Here is a 20,913-nt window from a genome sequence, read left to right on the forward strand (position 1 = left end):
CTTATGATCTCATTTGATGCCCTGCATCGCGCCACGGGTCATTTGAATGACAACTAACAACAAATTCAAGCGAGAATGATCAGAATTAAAAAGTAGACTCACTGTAATCACTTTAATATTTAGAGACAAGCTACGACGATGCTTACAGCCTCACAGAAAACCACCACTGTAATCCTAATTTAATATATTACATTACATTACATTTCATTTAGCTGATACTTTTATCCAAAGCAACTTATACAATGAGTGCATTAAACCATGAGGGTACAAACCCAGAACAACAAGAATCAAAAAAGTACAATTTCTTCAAGAAAGCCAAACGACAAAGTGCTAAAAGTAAGTGGCATCTAAGTGCTACTTATTGTTAGTTAAAAATTGTATTTAATGATTTAGAAATATTTGGAGGCCCAATCCACAAATAAGTAGTATCAGATATAATACGATCCCACCTGCTCAAATTCAAGGCCAACACGTTATATATTACAAAAAACACTTAATGGGAAATCATGGCAATGTAAATGAGGGATCTGAGGGTCACTCTGCACTTTCATCCGTTTTATTTTTGGGCAACATTTGATGGACGAGCAGTGAGCAACAGGAGAAGGGGGTGGTGGATGAGCCTCATCAAAACAAGATCTGTCGGATTTCTAATACATCTCGTGAGGAGATGGGGAGTCTGGGCTGGCTGCAGTTACCGTCCGATGACAGTGAGATAGAGGTGCAGCTGTGTGTGTGTGTGTGTGTGTGTGTGTGTGTTTGTGGGGGGGGGGGGGATTGGAGATAGTATATATAACATCTCCAACACCACATTAATTTTCTGATTTTATTTTTTTGATTTATACAAGATTGACACACATCTCTTTGAGGGTGATAATTGGATTTTATTTTTGATTGCAGATAATCAGTTCTTGTGCTGCATGAATTGTTTGCCTCATTGGACTGGAGGTGATGATTAGTCAGTCACAACTGATGCAAACACACACACACACACACACACACACACTGATGGTGTTTCTGTGTATTTTATTTCTGCAATTAAGTATAGATGATTTAACTTTTATTTGGAGTGATGCGCTTTGTTATTTTACGCTATGTGACTGCTTCCATTATTCAGTACTAACAAGGTTTTTCACGAGTCAGAATGAGCAAACCTTTTTATAACTGACAGCACTGCTGATATATTGGCGTCATATATTTTCCACACTGAACCCGACTGGTAATGTGTTTCGCGTTCCTTCAAAATCAAAAATGTATTTCGAAGGCTGAGTTATTACCCCGGCCAAGGAGGTCATGTTTTCACCCGTGTCTGCCTGGCAATCTGTTTGTTTGTTTGTTTATCTGTCCGTAGGATTACGCAACACCGATGAGGAATAGTTCATGTGCTCAACCTTAAAACATCTCCAGAAAAATATACAGCAGTAAGATGCATCATACACATTAATTTAGCAGTGATATTAATGCATAGATGTTAGGTAAAATAATAAAACATTTTGCTACACCGACTGGGTTTACTTTTTATACTTTTAGCTCTTGTGTTGATAAAAAAGGTTTTGAATGCACATCTTCTTGTAGTGGAGTGTTTTTAGTGTGTGGAATTAACACTTTTACTTGAGTTAATGATCTGATTCCTGGGTGAAAGATAATATATCAGATATATAGATTTATATTGATATTTATTATCTCTACATATAGACAGTATATCCATATATCTCCATATAATATCAACATCTGGTGGAAGAAAAGGCTGAATCCACAATCTAGAGTTATCATTATTAAAATGCAAATGGTACCAGTAGTATACCAGTAGTATTTAGTGATGCAAACATCAGAATTGCATTCAACTTTCAACCAATGAAGTTACACAATACCAATAGTCGCGAGACAGATTTATAGGATTGTTGGACCTTGGTGGATGTAATTGTGCTCTATTGAAGGGTTTATAAATTCATGGACAAGGCATCAAACCATAGTATCAATATAATATTCAATGTCAGATGGTTGTGTCATCTTAATTTAACACCTACAGTAAGTAATTGTCTGCAAATAGACTTCTTAAACTCTCTAAGTGTGTCCAACTCATTATCTCTCCGATTCCAGGCCTAAAAAAACCAGACTGTCTCACATGGACTCAAATTCATCAATGCGCTGCTTGGTGTTGCCCTGGCGAATCTGACGCAGGGTCTTGTATTTGTCGCGGCCCGCCTTCACATTCTCGGCGTGGATCAGGTCATTGGGTGTCTTTTTGCTCTCGTCCACAGCTCCAGCCAGCTCAGTGCTCAGGAACTGAAAGAGGGCGCAGACACAGTGAATGAAATCTTCTTACCAGACTATTCAAAAGCCCTGCCCCTCACCGCCGCACTCCCCCCCCAATCCCCATCTGAAAACACTCTATTGTCCACCATTATTAAGCCCATTTTATTGTTGAGTCCTCCATGCAACATCATATCTGGTTTTGTCTGTGAGATAGAGACAACATTTCTATCAGATCTATTTCTAATAGACCCTCCTCTGTATGGGATTTGCGACTTGAATGAAACAAGCAGAGTGATAAAGTATGCGCAACAATGTTAAATTATTCAAAGAGTTCTCAGGGAAACACAAGTTTTGGCTGCGATTAACTTTACAGCAGAGTCAAACCTGCTGATATGAGTGTGTCAACAGAGACACACATCTCAAAACAAACAACAGCAACAGGATGGAAGCTTTCAAACGACACACAGTATGAGGGGGGCAGGGGGCACAAGAAAGTGTCACTCAAACATATCCACTCTACCTCCTATTCAGTCTAGATGATCAAAATCAGATTTGGTGAATGGAAACAAGATGAGGTGGCCTGTGAACTTGACCCCATTCACAACATTGCTTTGAGCTGAAACTTACTCGCAGAGGTAGTGTTAACATGCAGACTTTGATATTTGCGTATTATTTACTCAGTTTATGTATGTCTATGAGCTGTAGGGACATTTGAGCAACAAATTCACAGCAATGTATTTGATGGTTGTAAAATATGGAACATCATGTGATTGTGCTGCTTAAATCTCCAAAGTCAGTAGGTGTGTTCCTATGAGGCTCATAGATTGTTTTAAAACATGACACAACAAGACAGCTCCTCAAAAGTGAGGCATAAGTGTCTTGATTGTCAGCGAGTGGCTGTCTGCAGTTTAGGTGATAAATCCCGCCTCCTCCATGTTAACAGATTGGATATATACCAGAACGTCTAAGAGCACCTAAAATACATTGTTCTCAAAGATGGTTTTAGATAGTTCTTATCAGACTTCATCTATCCCCGATTGTTACTGCGCAGAGTGTGACTCCAAATGCGCAAGATGGAAGCGTCATCATTGTATACGATCAATGTAGGGGACAATGGATGTCAGTTCAAGGGAATCCATCTTATAGTTTCGAAGTGTTTCAGTTTGGAGTGATAAATCAGCTGCCAGACAGACCAACATCACCATCACTAAAACAACACCACAGGTGGGTGAAACGCTAATGTTAGCATGCTAGCATGCTCACAATGCCAGTGCTAAAAGGCTTACATTCTGCAGGTATCATATTCTCCATTTTGATTCCGCAGGGTTAACATGCTTACATTTGCTAAGGGAACATATGATTTGCTGATGTTTTTTTTATCACAAACCCCCAAAAAACTATCATGTAATTCTTAGATGACCATTGTTATTACAGTCAGTTCTAAGGTGTCGGTTGATAAGACACACCGGAAATCGCAAAACGTTGCGTTAGAGGAAAGGAGACATCCCCTGGGTACCAATATTGTCCCAAAAAACAAATTCATATCAATTCAGTAGTTCTAAACATGCTTCAGTCTGGACTGCAGTGGGCATTCAATTCAGCATGGCTAAAATAAAATTGACTCTTTATTTAAAGAGAGGAAAGGGATGCCCTGTTTTGTTGGAGCTATTAAAGTCCATTAGAGAACATGCCGATGGGCAGAGACACGTAAACTTCTGTATTCCGCATTCAGTTGCAAGTTAAAGAAAGCATTATGCACTGAACCATCAAATTTTAATATTGAAGGTGTTTTGTTTCTGTGCAAACTTAAGAGCTCAAGGGCGTCTCCGGGGCTGCTTATCTCCAAATGACCTTGACCTCTGACTCAAAGAGAGTAAGAGAACAACAAGTCGTTTAAACAAGACATTTGACCATACTGTATTCGCTTCACCTTACCTTGAGGTTTTTCTGCAGTCTCAGGTTCTTCTGAGCCTCTGTGACTCTCTCCTCTTCGCTGCGGTCTCGGACCATGCCCGGGGAAGTCAGCTCAGCGCTGGCCTCCGCGCTGCTCTCGTCTGTCTCGTCGTGCTCATGGGAGTGGACAGAATCCTGAATGTGGACACCTATGAGTTTAGTCTTCAGATCGTCTTTGGCTCGCTCCAAATCAGCTTCAACCATTATCGCCTGTCAACACACATGACTTTCAGTGAAGCGCCGTGGTTGGATAGTAAAGGGCCAGAAGCCATCTGGATATGATTGAAACACGGGATACCAAAAGTATACCATGGAAGACCAAACAACTATGAGGTAAGGATGAAACTTTAAACTGTGGTAAAGTTCTTAACGGTTAGTTGTACTTTTTCAATCTTCAATTAGCATGATTACCATGGGGATTCCGTCGGTTCTCTAACAGCATAAAGTGCCGATGCTCTGGCCAATGCTAGCAACTGTTAGCATCCACTTTTGCCAAATTGCATGGGTTTAAAAAAAGACTACAGACTCTCAGGGTTTTTGTTTGAACTCAATGTGACAAGTTGTCATCTTTCTCTCCTCCGTTCCGCTGGTTTTGGGTCGTTATTTGATAAGTCATCACTATCTGTCATCTGGTAAGTTCACATATGGTTGCAATGTTCTTCCACACAGATACTATGTTCATAATGATTGTGTTGTTTTTAAAAGCTCATTTGATGAAGTACTCTAAAGTTTTACATTACGGGAGGTTTTCATTTTTAAGCTAAAAGCTTCTTTTGCCAGATAAAGTATTTTTTCTTCAATGTTAATTATGCACTTTTGATACAGCGTTATATGGTGCCAGATTAATATTTTTTTATTGATAATACATATATTATTGAAATATTAAACTTAGTGAAAACAATGATAATATGTGATCATTTTCATCACTGTAGTTGTGATACTGCTCACACTGTTGTATTTCTGCCGTGAGGTCATTTTACCTGGAAACAAACTTCAAGGCATTTCATGCAAAAGGCGGCAATACTAGTTTAACATATACATATATGGGACGGAGACCAAATTCATGCTATCACTTTTCGAAAGTCGAGTGATATTCTTATCTGTGGTCCTTGCTTTGCTTCTATGTTACCTGGGTTTAACACTCAAGCAGTGTCACACATCCCTCTTTGCTCATGTTTGATTCATCCTTTATCTCTCTTGTGGTTCTTTGATTAATTCTCACCCTTTTCTGCCATCTCATCGCCTCCTCGTCCTTCTTTTTCTTGGCATCTTCCAGCTGGGAGATCTTAGAGGTAAGCTCTGCCAGCTCAGTGGCCTACGCACACACACACACACACACACACACACACACACAGTCACACAAATTGGAAGAGAGGAAAGAGTGCTTCTGATATAAGGTCAATGTGCTCTATCTGTCAGTGTGTGCTTATGTGAGTTATTATGCAGAATCACAGCTTAGGTTCATTTCAATCAGTTGTAGCTGAAAATATAAATCTAATCAAGGTAAAATACTTTTACCATCAAGCAGAATTAAATGTAGTGACATCATAACTAGACCGATTGGTTGTAGCTTTGAGGACTTGTCAATGGACTTTATGTAAATGTAACATAATGAGGCCTACGTTGGCTAAACTTAGATTTTAGTTTTTTAAGGGGTTTGGAAATCAAATCTCAGCAATTGACTCCTTGTTATTGAATTAATAAATTGAAATGCCAATGTGTAGTGCATGAGTACCAAGCTCTCCTGGTTCTTGATCTGGGTTTCAGATTGGTGTAGCAGGGCAGCTTTAGCTTCCACAGCAGCTTGTCGGTCCTTGTCCAGGCGCTCAGCCTCTTCCTGGGCAATTGTCCTCTCCTTCTCCAGCTCAAGAGCCCTCCGTGTCTGCTCCTCTAGCTCTGAAATACCCACGCACGCGTACACACGCATCCAACACACATACAAGCCCACATATGATGAGCTTTAACGCAATACTGCCTTCATAGTTCCACAAGCAAAAAAAATTATTTTAACGTCAGAAAAATGTATATTCACAAAGTTAACCGACCATCTTGAGCTCTCTTTGTCTGCACTTCAATCTGTTTCAATCTCTCCATCAGCTCCATAGTCTCGCGGGCAATCTTCTCTGTTTCCTTCTCTGCGTTCTCTCGCTTTTTCTTCTCACTCTCAAGCAGAGCCCTGACAGGAGAATTGTGCATAAATACACATCTTAGAAAACGCTGTATCGCCTCACAGTTATTTCTTACAGCAGAGAGAACAGACTGTAAACTCTTAGTCTCTAAAATCCGACATAACTTCATCTTTAAGCTCACCTCTCTGTCTGTCTCTTATTCTTCTCCTCCCTGGCCTGGGCCTTCATCTGCTGCACCTCGATGGTGTCAGCTTTACGTCTTCGCATGTATAGGTCGTGATTTCCCATGCACAATGCAAGGATACGTTTGTTGATGCGAAGACGAGGAACGTAGAAAACAAAGTCCTGCAACACAAAAAAAAAAAACACCAAGTAGCGATCGCCTTGGGTTTGATTTATTACACATAATCAAAATCACATCTGTTTTACATTCAAGTATTGGCTTAAACAGCCTTCAGGATTACTTTTTTTTCTTAAACATTTGGCTTTTTCTTGCGGTCGGAAGGGAAGATGAATTGAGAGGCCATACTCATATTCGTGAATGAGCTCAAATACCAGTCGCTGTCAATAATAAGGATGTAGGATTCTCTGACACCTACTAATTACAGGTACAGTGAAGAAATATGAATCGGTCAATCTTTTGATAAAGTATTTTCGGGAATTTTTCTGTCTATAAGTGTGTCGGAAAAAGAGCAAATTTACCACGAAATAACCTGATAATATGGCCTGACAGCACTAAAGACTCGGCTTTACTTCATGGAATGAAACGCTTCGTAAACATAAGAACTGCTGCACAACAATCTATATTACCGGAGCCTTCTTGTCGATTGGCTTTATGAGGAACTTCTTGTCGTTGAAGGAAATATTTCTGATCTCACTCCAGGGGAAGCCAATCTTCGGGGTCATCCTATAAAACAATGGTATGATTTAGAATCACAGCAAGGTTCACAGTGTGGTATCATTAGCATGTTCTTTGCATGGTTGGGGCATGAAGTTAAGAACTGTCTTTCACCAATTGTGTGAACACGCCGAATTTTTCCCCAAAAATGTCATCTTTCAACTTCCTTATCTATCTATCTATCTATCTATCTATCTATCTATCTATCGATCTATCTATCTATCTATCTATCTATCTATCTATCTATCTATCTATCTATCTATCCCTCTATCTCTCTATCTATCTATCTATCTATCTATCTATCTATCTATCTATCTATCTATCTATCTATCTATCTATCTATCTATCTATCTATCTATCTATCTATCTATCTATCTATCTATCTGTCTATCTATCTATCTATCTATCTATCTATCTATCTATCTATCTATCTATCTATCTATCTATGTATGTATCTATCTATCTATCTATCTATATATCTATATATCTATCTATATATCTATCTATCTATCTATCTATCTATATATATATATTGATCTATCTATCTATCTATCTATCTATCTATATATCTATCTATCTATCTATCTATCTATCTATCTATCTATCTATCTATCTATCTATCTATCTATCTATCTATCTATCTATCTATATATATATTGATCTATCTATCTATCTATCTATATATCTATCTATCTATCTATCCATCTATCCATCTATCCATCTATCTATCTATATATCTATCTATCTATCTATCTATCTATCTATCTATCTATCTATCTATCTATCTATCAAGAAAGGGAAAGTTGATGAGTCACCACATTCATTAGGATTCACTGACCAAAAATCATATCTGTAAACATTTTTGGGATGTTGATGGTTGACCTGTAGGTTTCACTATGGAAAATATATGTCAACGGTCAATAGGATTCATTGTCTGACAGCCAGTAATTCTTGAAACATTTCCATAGAAAACAAAAATGTAAAGTTCACCAACATTTTGCAGGATTTATCCTCCGGGGACCATGAATATGAGAACAACATTTCATGGAAATCATTATTATAGTCCAAAACCAACCAACCAACTGGCTGATTAGTCGTCATCTCTAGAGCCATGTCACTAGCATGTAAAAACAATGACATATATGTATGCAACGGTCACAGTTTCTGGGCATTGACTCAAAACCACTTTGACAAAGACAGACATACATAGATAGATGTGCATTTTATACTTGTCCTTTTTGTCGTAGATGTTGAGACCCAGGGCGTCCACTCCCAGCCATAGCTCTGAGCCTTTCTTGTTCTTGATGCTGAAATAGTTCACCCCATACATCTCTAAATCCTGGGCTATCTTCAAGTACTCCACAATGGCATCTTCTCTGTGGTGAGGAATAGGTTAATGAAATACGGACCAACTTTTTTGCCAAATTAAGATATCACCACTTTTCTATAGGAAAGTACGAGTGCAGTACCTCAGCATTCGCTTGTGCTCTTGGTGCCACACCTGGATTCTTTCCTCCCACTCATTCTTATTCAGTTTGTGCTGCTCCAAAACCCTGGTTTTAACAGTGAATAGGACACATCAGTTAGAATTCAGGCGACTGGTACTGGAATTAAGGTGACCTTTGGTTAACATCAATATGCACAAAGGCTCACTACCTCTGGGGCAGCAGCTTCTCTTTAGTCAGGTATCCCGGTACGTGATAGTCTTTCCTGTAGTCCCCTTGTTTGACCTGAACCGCATATGAGGCCAAGAGGACTGCAGTCTCAGGTGGACAGTATATGTCATCGTTTAGGATGCTCTCTTTTACCTTAAAACACAGAAAATATACAGGAAGATCTGTTATATTTGTTTCCTTTCTGTAACAGCATCTTATTGGTAATTTGGAAAACAGAAAATAAATCCTATATTTACTCTCTTGATGGAAATTTACTGGTACTTTACATGAGTATTTCCATTTTATGCCACTTTATACTTCATACTCTACTACATTTCAAATGGAAAATTTGTCCTTTCCCCTCCACTGCACTAGTTATCTTAGAGTTAAAGATTTCACACAATGGATAATTTAAAGTGTTTTGAAATACAAAGCATTGTTAAAGATTAAACCAGCATCTAGTAGTCAGAGTCATTTTTCATTGTGATTTTAATAAATATTCAAATGATTCAACATCTCAATCCAAGATTAGTGAAAACTTATGCCATATTCCCTCAGATGAATTTCATTCATGCCCTTGAACGTATATACAACTTACTATGAAGCAGATATTAGCTGCACTACCTGCAGCTCCAACGATAAGATGTTGCATGCACACTGATGATCCAATATTCATCATCATCTTGTTTTAAATGTTACACAATATCACTCAAAAGGAAAAAAACTATGCGTTGACTTGAATACTTACTAACTAAGTTTAGCTTCGAAAGCACTTTTACTTTTATGCAGGATGTGTACGCCTGGTCGTATTGGCACATTAATGTAAGGGAAGGATTCGAATATTTCTTTCGTGGCTGTGTTTTGGTGTTTATTTTTTTTGCATGTACTCCCTAATGGAAAACCCATGAGGATTAGCGAGGATCTGCACGACTCATCGTGGAACCCCCACTGGTCGTTAAGACCTGTTCACCATTTGTTTTAATTGAGATTGGTTATTTGTCATTGGATCTAAACTTTCACTGTTACTCTTGCATAAGACAACAGACCATTTACATGGTGATAATCATTTGATTAAGATTAGATATTTTTGTATAGATTAATCATGTTACGTTGATGTAAACTTAACTTTAAAAAATGTAAGAACATGGATGGTTAGTATGGTACTAAGACAAAAAATTGGTGGAGTATTATTCAAAAATTCTGTTGGAATGATGGGGAAAGCAAATACAATTCCCTTGAAAAACATCAGTATTCTTGTATAGTGTGTGTGTGCTCATCTCCAACCTGCAGAAAGAATAAGCGCTGCGTTGCCTCCTGGATCAGTTCATCGGCGACATCCTCAGGGTAAAACTTGGCCCTGAACTTAATCAACAAAGGGTTGTCCCTTTTCACGTCCTGAGCTGTCACCTGGGATTGCCGAAGTAAAGAAATGGATACTAATTAGCCTCGATGGGGTGTACGGTTACATTACCAAAACCATAACCAACATCTTCATTTATATTCAGCCATCAGGGGAGTCGGGCCAAGACACTTCGCGAGATATCGAGCACATGCAAAAACTTTTCCCCTCACCCTCTTGTTCAGCTTGAGCCATGTGGAGAAGCTTTTGCTGTCCTGATACTGGAGGCCAAAGAACCAGGTTTCCCTCAGCCCGATGGTCTTCACTATCTAAACATGGTAATTAGTGCGAGTAAGTACATATTTCATCCCTGGCAAAGTGCCTGTTTGATTGTAGAGCACAGCATACCTGGTCAAAAAGCTGTTTGCCAGTCGTGCTGGGCAGGATGGCAAACTCCAGCTCAGCGTCCATGGTTGTAACCCGAACATTTATCTACCAGAGAAAACATTCACACTGAGATACAGGAGGAAAATACATCCCTGCTGTTCATTCATCTGTGTCACTGGAGAAGCAAAAGAGCACTACGGATTCTGTGACAACTTTCTCTGTTCTGAAACAATGCTAAATGCCTTTTTTTACAGCATAAATCACCAAAAAGAAGGTTTTCTTACATTCTTCTGTTCAACCAGGAGCATCCAATCGCAAGAGGTTGGTGGGGACTACAATCAAAAAATGAAGCCCATAGTATATTTTAGACTTAACCATGAACATGGGGGTTTTATTCCATGATGCATAACTATAAAATTGACAGGGGGAAATCAGTGACACCCACTTCAGGTTATTCTTGCATTTAAAAGCAAAACACAATTTTTAATCGTTGCTATAAACTGAAAAAAGAGCTGCTTAGAGGAAATGTTGTTTGCTCCGCTCCTTGAGAGGTTTCCTGAGAGTTATTGAGCAAGAAGCCCTCCATCAGTGCCTATAAATCCTAAATATTAATAACAGTAATAGCCATAATGGGCTGCATTTTAAAATCTAGCTGTTGAAGAAAAGAAGAGCAAATTTAACAATTACGTTTTACAAGAATACATCCAGGAATGCAAACACAACAAATTAGAAACATCTTCATATATTTTGCTCTAAAAAACACATCTTCAGGTATAAGAACAACAGGCAAATGCCATCTCACAGTAATGCAATTAAAATACAGAGCAGGTTCACAAATTTCAAACACACCAATACAGTTGCCATTTAAACTTTTTAACCAAATATGAAACATGGTGAAACCCGAGCGATAAACAATGAAAGATATCTACTTACAGTTGACATTTGTATTTTTTGAATCTCTAGTCGAAACACTTCAGGAGAGAGGTGCTTGTAGAAGCCTTTTCTCTGCAGAGTCATATGAAACTGCTTGCAATACCGTCAAGGATTATACTGAATGAGAATGGACCATTGTATTGTTCCCAAGTATTTCTCACTTAGTTAATCCAATGGCAGCCAGAGGCCCCCGCACTGTGGAGGGACTCGCCCCCGTCTTTGCTGCCCACTTTTCCCACTATCCTTGATTAAAGTTTTGACTGCGCATTATTCACGTAGGATCTGGACGAGGTCTGTGTCCCCCAAACCTTTTTATAGAGGGGCAGGGGTTAACAGTTACTCATCAGATCCTGATGTTCCAGTAGAGGTGAAAGTGCCAGCACTTCCTGCTAATCTAATAATCCTCCCAGTTAATGTTTTAAGCATATGTTGTTATGGCATACAGTAATTCTGTGGCCGGTGGGGTGGTGTGTTTGGTCGTTGGCCTGCTATTCATGTTGTAACACGAGAGACAAAAATGCTTTGCCCCTTTGTAGATGTAATACTAAATGACGCATGTGCTTGTAAATTAGAGTTCTCTTGTAATCTCAAGAAGGGACGGGCCGAATACAGAAATGAAAATGTTTATGTTTGTGTAACATACGCTTATGGAATGCAGCACCAATATAGACCAAAAGAAAATGCTTCGAGCCACTGAGCACCAACAAGGACTATTCTACTTCTACTTTCAGTTCTGTTTAATTCTTAGAGTATTTCATCCTTGTGGTAGGCCTCTCACTGTAACTTCACTTATTCGTTTCACCACCTGCCCCGGGTCCTGATAGATGGTGATGATAGAGAGGAGTTACTTCCTATTTCCCCCTGATATGACCATATTTTTCACTTTTTATGCATTTGTTTTTTTAATCTGGCTTCCTCACTAGACCTCTTTAATTTATGTCATGCAGTATTTACAGCTGTTGTTGGACTTTGATTGTTTCCATCACAGTGTAACAGATCGATTTAAGGGGGAGTAAACACTAGTGTATTCACAGGCTCTGTGAGTGTGTGTTTGTGTGTGTGTGCGTGTGTTTGGTGGAGGTATTACTCAATCTTGTGTCATAAAAAATCATGTTTCCATAGTGTACATCTTAAAATGTTAGGGTAAAAGATGTTTTAGGGTTAGTTTTGGGTTATGTTAACTTTAGCTTATGATTCATTTTACGTTAAAGTTAAGGTTTAGGGTTAGGTTAAGGACAGTTTTACATTAACGTTAGGTGTAGGTTTAGGTTTATGTTAGGTCTAGAGTTAGGGTTAGGGTTAGGGTTAACCCCTGGAGACAGTAGATAGTGTTTCTATGTGTGTGTGTGTGTGTGTGTGTGTATATGTGTGTGTGTGTTTGTGTGTGTGTGCGTGCGTGCGTGCGTGCGTGTCATCATCACACGTACACACATAGATTTCACATTGCGGGCGCGTGCTCGTGTGCGCGCTCACCCGGCCCATTGTGTTTTTAATGAACAAGGGGAGCACCGTGGCCAGCTGATCGACCAGGGACCGCTACACCATGGCGGACGAACAGGAAATCATGTGCAAGTTAGAGAACATCTTGGACATACGGTAAGACTAGGGATGAAATGAATGCTCTCCAGGTGTTAGACACGTCCCGGGTACATTATCTCGGCGAACGTTAGCCGGGCCAAGAAACGAGCCCCTGGGCTTCGCTTTGTTACGGTGCTAGCGAACAGGAGCTAACATTGCTGCTTTTATAGGCTCCTGCTCCTCTTGTGTTGTGTTCGCATGTCGTCGCTGAGGTGGCCGAGAATTTGCCACAATTGAAATTAGAGATGCACCACAGCTGAGGTGCGTGTTCGGATCACTCATCCACAATCCAGATGTGTATCAACAAAAAGACGCCAGATGTGCGCCGCTAATCGTTGCTGTGGCTGAGCTAGCATGTTAGCTAGCGAGCTCAGCTGTCTGTCATTAACTCACTTAGCAGCGGAGGCAGACCGGGGTTTGTTTACCCTGATGTCTTCACTGCAACGACAGTATAATAACTGGGTAACAGAATGTATTAAGTCACTGTTTGAGTAATTGGGCTTTGCACTTCATGGATTACTGCAGAACATCTGTTATGGCTATACACATTTAGCCAAGAAAAAAGTGGTGCACAACAGATGGAGAACGACGTGTGGTGGTTTAGATTTCGCTGTCTGTTTTCAGTTTGATCCATATTCATAACTGTGTGGGAGATAACCGGACAGCTGCTGTTGTTTGTCTGTGACTCCCCGGCTGCAGGAACAAGACCGTCCAGATGCAGAAGATCAAGTCCCGTCTGAAGGTCGAGTTCGAGGCTCTGGAGTCCGAGGAGAAGCACCTCAAAGAGTACAAGCAGGAGATGGACCTGCTTCTGCAAGAGAAAATGGCCCATGTGGAGGAGCTGCGGCTCATCCATGCAGATATCAATGTGGTAGGTGACGTACAGTAAATCTCAGCAGCGACACTGACAATAGTATTACATGAGCAACGCTGCTTAACTAAATATATTGTGAACGCAAATTCAACTGTATATTATTACCACTACCACCGTGTAGGCCACAACGAATAGCTTATTTTGAGTATACGATGCTGTGTGTTTCTGAAGTACCTTTTCTCGTCCTTTCAGATGGAGAGCACCATCAAGCAGTCAGAGAATGACCTGAATAAGCTGCTAGAAACAACTCGCCGCCTGCATGATGAGTACAAACCTCTGAAGGAGCATGTTGATGCCCTCAGGATGACCTTAGGCCTACACAGACTCCCTAACCTCAACGAAGAAGAGGAGAAGCTCTCCCTGGAGTAAGTAGACACACGTACAAAAGCACATCTTCACCAAACCCACACAAGGCTCACTTGAGCTTTTTTTGGCTTGATGCAGTTCATGTTGCATTTACAAACATGTATTATGGGTTTAGGTGTTATAAAATGTGAACATAGAGGTTTTCACAGCCATTTGTTAAATGTATTTCTGATGACAAATGAATGATATATTTTTCAACATTTAAATGATTCACCTAGCAGTTTTCAGTTTAGCTTTATTGCTGACATGTTTTTTCACATGAACAAGAAAACCACATCACCCACAAATAAAGTAAAGTATACAGTTACAGGATACGGTTTTCTGAGCTGCATTCTCTACTGCTCTGGAGACAGGGGATACCTTACAGCCCTTCACTGAGACAGTAATTTTTACTGAAACTTGGGTCTTAAAAATGACCTGGTGTCTAATATATCCGTGCAAACCAATTCCCACACTTTTTAAATGGAGAGGGTACCACTGTGACCTAGGTGATTGAGAGGGTGTTACATTGTGGGTTCTTTTTTAGCTTCATTATGTTACAAGGCTAGTGCCTGTTTATTGCAGTTATTTCTGAAGGCTGGTGGATCACAGTGGAAATAAATACAGTGGTGAAAATGGGTTCTTAGCATCAAACTCCCGTTCCACAGAGACCAACAGGTCCACTGGCCTATAAATTAAGGGCTCCTTAAGCAGGAGAAGATGTGTCAAAAGGGCAAAAGTTTAAGATTATGTGTGAGGAAAACGAAGACGGAATCAACATGCTCCAGTTACTCAGTCAGATCTCAATGGGGTCACTGGGACATTGTGATTCCTCCAGACATCCAACTGAACAAACATTTTGGTGAGCAGCCAAAGTTGTTGATAGTTTATGAGAGGATGACACATTTGCAGCTCAAATCCATGGATTAGAAATCTCATTTTATCAATGATTTGTATGGTGAAGAGTGCAATTACTCACTACAATACTTTCGGTTTATAAATATTGTAATAAATACTATTTCTGGAAACTGCATAGAAAAGGGATCCAAGAAAGGAGCTTTGTGGCACACCATGTGTGATTAGTAACTTCTTAGTGACTTACAATGAACCCATTTACAGATTGTACGAAACTCCATCCATTGAAAGAGAACCGCCTCAATATAGCCCTTTTCTATGTGGACCCATTGCCTCAATCTATTAATAATCATTTGGTCGTCTGTATCAATTGCTCAACGTCAACTGAGCCGCGCAATCAGCATCAGGCTGCAGCGCCACACGGTGAGATATCGTTTACAACAGCGTCTGTCACAGTGTTTCAGAAACAACAGATTCAAAACTGGCTATTTGTTATTGATGTGTTATTATTATTCACAGCTTTGAGCGTTTGAAGGTAGAAGTAAAACAGGTCCGTGTGAAACCCTGCTGATCACTTATTTAGCAAGGGTTGCACATGAGCAACCCAGACCAACCAGAGGACAGAGAGCATTCTGTCTGTTGCATAATTTAGAAAGAGGAATTTGGTTGAAGTCATGTTGACTGAGCTGGAAAGCAGTCTCATATTGAAGAGAAGAAACATCACTCAACAGAGATAAACCTCAGACTGTAACTTGCTGTATTTCAATGAGTACGGGGAGTATCAGCCAAGAAAGTGGGGCAGGAGATCAGATGTCTTTCATTTAACTGAGAAAGTTAGAAATATTTGGATGTTGGAGGGACCCAATAGCAGAGTGGTTAGGGCGAATACCACATCCTCACTGTGAGTCCACTACAGGGACGCCTGGTCGGCTGGGATACTTTCTGCACGTCATTCCCTTGATTTTTCTCCACATTTCCCATCTGTCTCCCTGTTCCCTAAATTAAATAATTAAAAAGACATGTTTGGATGTCAGAGCTTGGAGGAAGATAGATTCCGACACAATAGGGAGTAGAATTAAATATAAATGTTGTATTATGCCTATTAATAGTATTTTTCTTGTTCAAGGAGTTAAGTTAATCTTTCTAATGTTTAACCCAAATTTTGTTTTTTTTGTGTGTCATTAAAGCAGAGATTTCTTTATTTATATGAAATTATCTCCTGTTAATTTTGAACTTGTATTTTCTCAGAGGGACTTTCTAAGGTTGAGAAAAGTCCAACTGGTTATAACAGGAGGTTAAATTGATCAAGATGGAGATGCAACTGCGAATGGTATAATTATGGTGTTCTGTTAAACTGAAAATAGATTTTAAGTGCAGTTACAGTTAAAAAAAACATCCTCCAAAGAATATACCGCAATATAACCTCAAAAGGACAACAGAGACACTGAAGTGCACTGATCCATTTGCAGCCTCTACTAGTGCAAACAGATCGTAGCATAACCATCTGAAACAACATGACTGGGGATATTAAGATATTCATCAGTGGTAGCTGGAGGCAGGAGTTAAACTTCTTTCAAACATTTGGGGGCAAAGCATTCAGCAGAGTCCTGCCTTGATAATGAAACAACAGTTTGAACAAATCAGTGCAACATTGTGCAATAGTAACTGAGTTATCAAATCCTGATTTATAACAACAATTTAAATTTTTTTCGGAATTTCCAATGGATGGTACATATCCCAGCAGTGGGGTATTCTATTGGATGGTGTAGAAGCGTAACCGGAGGCTTTGAGGGAAGCGGAGGAGGTGTTAAGGTTGTTGTGGCTCATGAGAATCTGGGACGACGGCCCAACAGACAAATCTCTGATCACATGTTCAGATCAGACTGCTCAGATGTCGAGGGCGAGGGTGGTTCCCTGCTCTCTGTCACCAGTTAGTTGTTTGTAAGGCTGGTGACTGCAGATGACACAGTGTATCTTTATCTTAAGTCAGGGAGAAATGAAGAAAAGCCAAAGGGGGGAAGGAGAACTGAAATTGAATGCAGTTTGTTCGTAAGGCTCCTCATTTTATATTATGAGCTCACTGCATGGGCCTCTTTGAACATCTGAATGTTTATTTTTTTTAAATCATTGATCCTTTCAGGATGTTGGGCCACAGCACTATCTTAAGCAAGCGGGATATTGATACTATTCCTCAAATTACATTTTTAATGCTTAGTTGTTGGAAGCAGCAAATATCTGAAAACTTTGACCTGAACACCAATACTGCAGTGTCTGTAGAACTAAATATAATAGAATGTATCAAAAGATAGAGGTCCCCAAAAGTGAAGCGGAATTGCCTCGATCCCTAGTGGCTGGCTGCAGTACAGGTCATAAAGCCTGTCTACTAAAGTGTTTTGTCATTTTAGGTAGCTCTGTGATCAATTGCTCATTTTTGCTGCTTTTAATGAGTTATTTGAATCTATTAAAAACAGAGTGAAATGTCCTGCTTGACCGAGCAGACTGACTCGCGATTGATCGAGATCAGTAGTGATACTTCTTTAGAGACTGGATTCACAAAACTCTTTCTCTAAGGATTACTTTTTTATATCGTTGTCAGGACTGATATAGTTCAAATAAAATTAATTTATCATTATCTTCTTCCCCTGTGAAGACTATGTAGATTTCCAGTTGTTGATCTGCTCCCTAACTAAATTGATTTGTCTGTCAATATTTTACATTTTCTGCTCACCTGGATTTAATTTGAAACATAAAATAAAAAAAATATTGTGATTTCAGATTTTTGTTAGCATATTGCATATAGAAATTCTCTGCACAAATTAGAGCTGTAGCCGTGTAGCCAGTGTTAGGCCAATGCTGCTCTGAATGCCGACGACATTGTTGGCAGGCAGGCGTCTCAATTTGGCTTTGTGCTTAGTGGAGCCTGGATGATGAGTTCATTTCTGGCCAGGTGGTTGTCGTCTTGTGTTCCCCTTCTCGGTGGTGTGCACCTCGATGTTCCCTGCATTTATGAGTGCATCAGAACGTGGTGGCTTATCACCGTTGATCTTCAATGGTCGGTTTCTTTTTCGGTAAACGGAGCTCATCGCCGAGATAGATTACATTGGCGCCTGGGGAGATGCTAAAACCATCAGTCACATCGTGCTGCTAGCCAAATCGTTCCAGGCTCATTTTATCTAATAGTAATAGTGCCAACTGCAGTTGTATTACAAGGTGTGATGGAACAACTTTGGAGAAAATTAAGTCACACCTCACAGGCCTGTGGAGTGTTGGGTACATTTCAAGCTGCTCAGTGAAAGTGATATATCAGCACAAAATGGAGCAATCTACACCTCAGCAATGGCAAAAAAAATCTAAAGTGAAATCCTACCTCATAACGAGAATGACAATAGAACCCATATCAAATAAACTGAATTATTGTAAAGTCAGGTGTTAATGTGGTGCTCGTAACCAGGCTTTCATGTGCGATGCTTTGTTGGGTTGTGGTCACAGGAAATACAAAGCAGATTTGTTCTTTAAAGCTCAAAGTTCTGCTCTATCACCAGCCTATTCTGAGAGAAACCAGAGTGCATAATGAAATAGGATATCACTTTTTTTTTTAATTCTTGAAAACGAGCCAGCCAGGCATTTAGTCCAAGGCCACATTTCATTCCCAGCCCCCCCCCCCCCACCAACACCCACACACACACAAACACTCGCACCACGTTCGCTCACAGTTGCTCAACACAGATGGGACAATATCAGCTGCAATGCGATCATTAGCTCTTAGTGAGAATCACATCTAACCAGGTTTCCTTCTGTCTTGGCTTACAACAGCTACTTTGAGAAGCAGAAAGCGGAGTGGCAGAAGGAGCCGCACGAGCCTGCCATCCCAGAATCCCTTGCTGCTGCTGCAGCGGCAGCACAACAGCTCCAGGTGTCCAGGAAGCAAGACGCTCGTCAGACAGCCACCTTCAGACAGCAGCCTCCACCTATGAAGGTATTACTCCTGTTGACAAAAAATGGCTCCTGTCGTTGTTCAGTTTTGACTAGTAAGTGGAAGGTTTGACTCGCTGAAAGAGCAACAATCTCTGGGTTAATTTATAGTGTATGAATCAGCAGGAGATTTTCCAGTCAGACATGTCTACACCAAAAAATGTTCAGCGCTTTCAGGCCAGAGGCTGTGTAGCATGCAGAGGGAGGGCGTTAGGTGTAAATTCTCACCAAAAGCTCTGAAATCTTTGTCTTTCTAAAGTCTCCAGTTTATTTCCACGGCTAATCCTCTGACTATTCACATGGGCTCATTCAGACAATAGTAAACTAGTTTAAACTTGGGGGCTTGCAGGAGAAACTCCGGAGAATGGTAATTTCAAATTATCCAGAGTTCGGTGTATTCCTGAAAGCAGCTGTTTAGTAAAACCACTTCCAAGATTTAACAAGCACCTAACTGTGCCATGCATGGATAAAGTCTTAAGAAACAAACCAACCCTAAATTTCAATGAATAATAACAATAACACAATGACAGATGCCACCTGACTAAGGTGCTCTCTCGTCTCAACAAGACCGCAAAGAAATGACACAATGTGGAGTAACTGAAATGTCCTCCCCTCTTTCCAGGCCTGCCTGTCCTGCCACCAGCAGATCCATCGTAATGCTCCCATCTGCCCGCTGTGCAAAGCCAAGAGCCGCTCCCGCAACCCAAAGAAGCCCAAGAGGAAGCCAGATGAGTAGAGCTACAATAGGGTTTAAAATGGAACTGGTCCGACACACTGATCACCGATCAGCCAGGATCATTACAATACACGGCTGAAGCAAGAGATGTGTGCTTTAGGGCAATTTCCTCATTCGGTCTAACAGTAACTTGTTCTTAGTAAATTGTTGATGACCAGTAGATGATTGATCGAGGATCTGATGTTGTTTTTATTAGTGCTTTTGATGTGTTTATATGTAGCTGTGTGACTTCCAGCCTAGCTATACTAGCCCCAAACATTGTACCTGCAATAAAGCAAAAATCAACTTGAGTGTCCAAATAACTTCAACCATGTTACTGTTGTTCGTCACTATAGATATTGTAATGTACCTCCTTCATTTTTAATGCATGCGGCTTCCATAACTGTCTGTTGTGAACTATTTGTGCCAATATAGAATCTAATAGGTTTAATTGCTAAGTTAAAGTAAAACACAGAGTTGTTTTAAATGTTTACAGTGTTTATGTGACCAGAAACTGGCCGTGCAAAAATAGTCCAGGCTTTTGCTCTGAATAGTGTTGTGTGTTTAACTTTAATACAGTGTTGAGAAAATAAATGGCTGTTTTGTACTAAACTTGTTGCCGTGTTGTTTTTTGAAAGTCTACATACTTCCTGTAGTATTGGGAACATTGACCGTTGTGGTTGAGGAGGGCGACTGAGAATACCAGCATCAATATGTGGATCAATGTTGATTGGGCTGACGGTTGAGGGTTAGTGTGTGTGTGTGTGTGTGTAAAAGAAAGAGGAAGGAATACTTCTGACTCCACCACTACGTTGTCCCTTTTATTATATTAATACGGTGCCCATCATGTCTGCAGCTATCTGCCTGGAAAAGGACAGCGAGGTCTTGCTAAATGAGTTCCTGTAGCGCTTTTGTCAGAGTGACCCCTCATTTCATCAGTTGCCAGGGCAACTCCACGTTCCTCACTGGTTGCCACGGTAACCCCAGGTTGCTGTGACCCGCATATCTTCACCAAGTAGTCCCTCCC

General features: G+C 40.2%; 2 protein-coding genes across 2 annotated transcripts; one reads left to right on the forward strand and one right to left on the reverse strand.

The window, feature by feature from the left end:
• Positions 1–535: 535 nt before the first annotated feature.
• On the reverse strand, positions 536–11,659 carry LOC133959171 (moesin-like). The gene is made up of 14 exons (XM_062394266.1): positions 11,548–11,659; positions 10,636–10,719; positions 10,461–10,556; positions 10,173–10,295; positions 8,890–9,041; positions 8,703–8,786; positions 8,463–8,609; positions 7,146–7,242; positions 6,517–6,680; positions 6,252–6,382; positions 5,942–6,102; positions 5,429–5,521; positions 4,189–4,416; positions 536–2,283 (listed from the first exon to the last, which is right to left on the reverse strand). Exons 1-14 carry the CDS (start codon positions 11,629–11,631, stop codon positions 2,119–2,121), a joined length of 1,809 nt encoding a protein of 602 aa, XP_062250250.1. The 5' UTR covers positions 11,632–11,659; the 3' UTR covers positions 536–2,118.
• A 1,308-nt stretch (positions 11,660–12,967) lies between these two features.
• On the forward strand, positions 12,968–20,498 carry zc4h2 (zinc finger, C4H2 domain containing). The gene is made up of 5 exons (XM_062394265.1): positions 12,968–13,143; positions 13,825–13,996; positions 14,192–14,364; positions 19,013–19,175; positions 19,794–20,498. The coding sequence occupies exons 1-5, from the start codon at positions 13,091–13,093 to the stop codon at positions 19,905–19,907; spliced, it is 675 nt and encodes a 224-aa protein (XP_062250249.1). The 5' UTR covers positions 12,968–13,090; the 3' UTR covers positions 19,908–20,498.
• The last annotated feature ends 415 nt before the right edge of the window (positions 20,499–20,913 follow it).

Source organism: Platichthys flesus, chromosome 8, assembly GCF_949316205.1.
Source record: "Platichthys flesus chromosome 8, fPlaFle2.1, whole genome shotgun sequence".
Lineage (NCBI taxonomy): Eukaryota > Metazoa > Chordata > Actinopteri > Pleuronectiformes > Pleuronectidae > Platichthys > Platichthys flesus.

What these genes read in the sequence shown, in the direction of transcription:
- zc4h2 (XM_062394265.1), top strand. Translation starts at nt 13,091, where the DNA reads ATGGCGGACGAACAGGAAATCATGTGCAAGTTAGAGAACATCTTGGAC. An exon ending in TCCATGCAGATATCAATGTG is followed by an intron (nt 13,997 to 14,191) that starts GTAGGTGACGTA and finishes TCGTCCTTTCAG; the next exon opens with ATGGAGAGCACCATCAAGCA. An exon ending in GAGGAGAAGCTCTCCCTGGA is followed by an intron (nt 14,365 to 19,012) that starts GTAAGTAGACAC and finishes GGCTTACAACAG; the next exon opens with CTACTTTGAGAAGCAGAAAG.
- LOC133959171 (XM_062394266.1), bottom strand. Translation starts at nt 11,631, where the DNA reads ATGACTCTGCAGAGAAAAGGCTTCTACAAGCACCTCTCTCCTGAAGTG. An exon ending in AAAAAATACAAATGTCAACT is followed by an intron (nt 10,720 to 11,547) that starts GTAAGTAGATAT and finishes TTTCTCTGGTAG; the next exon opens with ATAAATGTTCGGGTTACAAC. An exon ending in GAGAAGCTGCTGCCCCAGAG is followed by an intron (nt 8,787 to 8,889) that starts GTAGTGAGCCTT and finishes TGTTAAAACCAG; the next exon opens with GGTTTTGGAGCAGCACAAAC.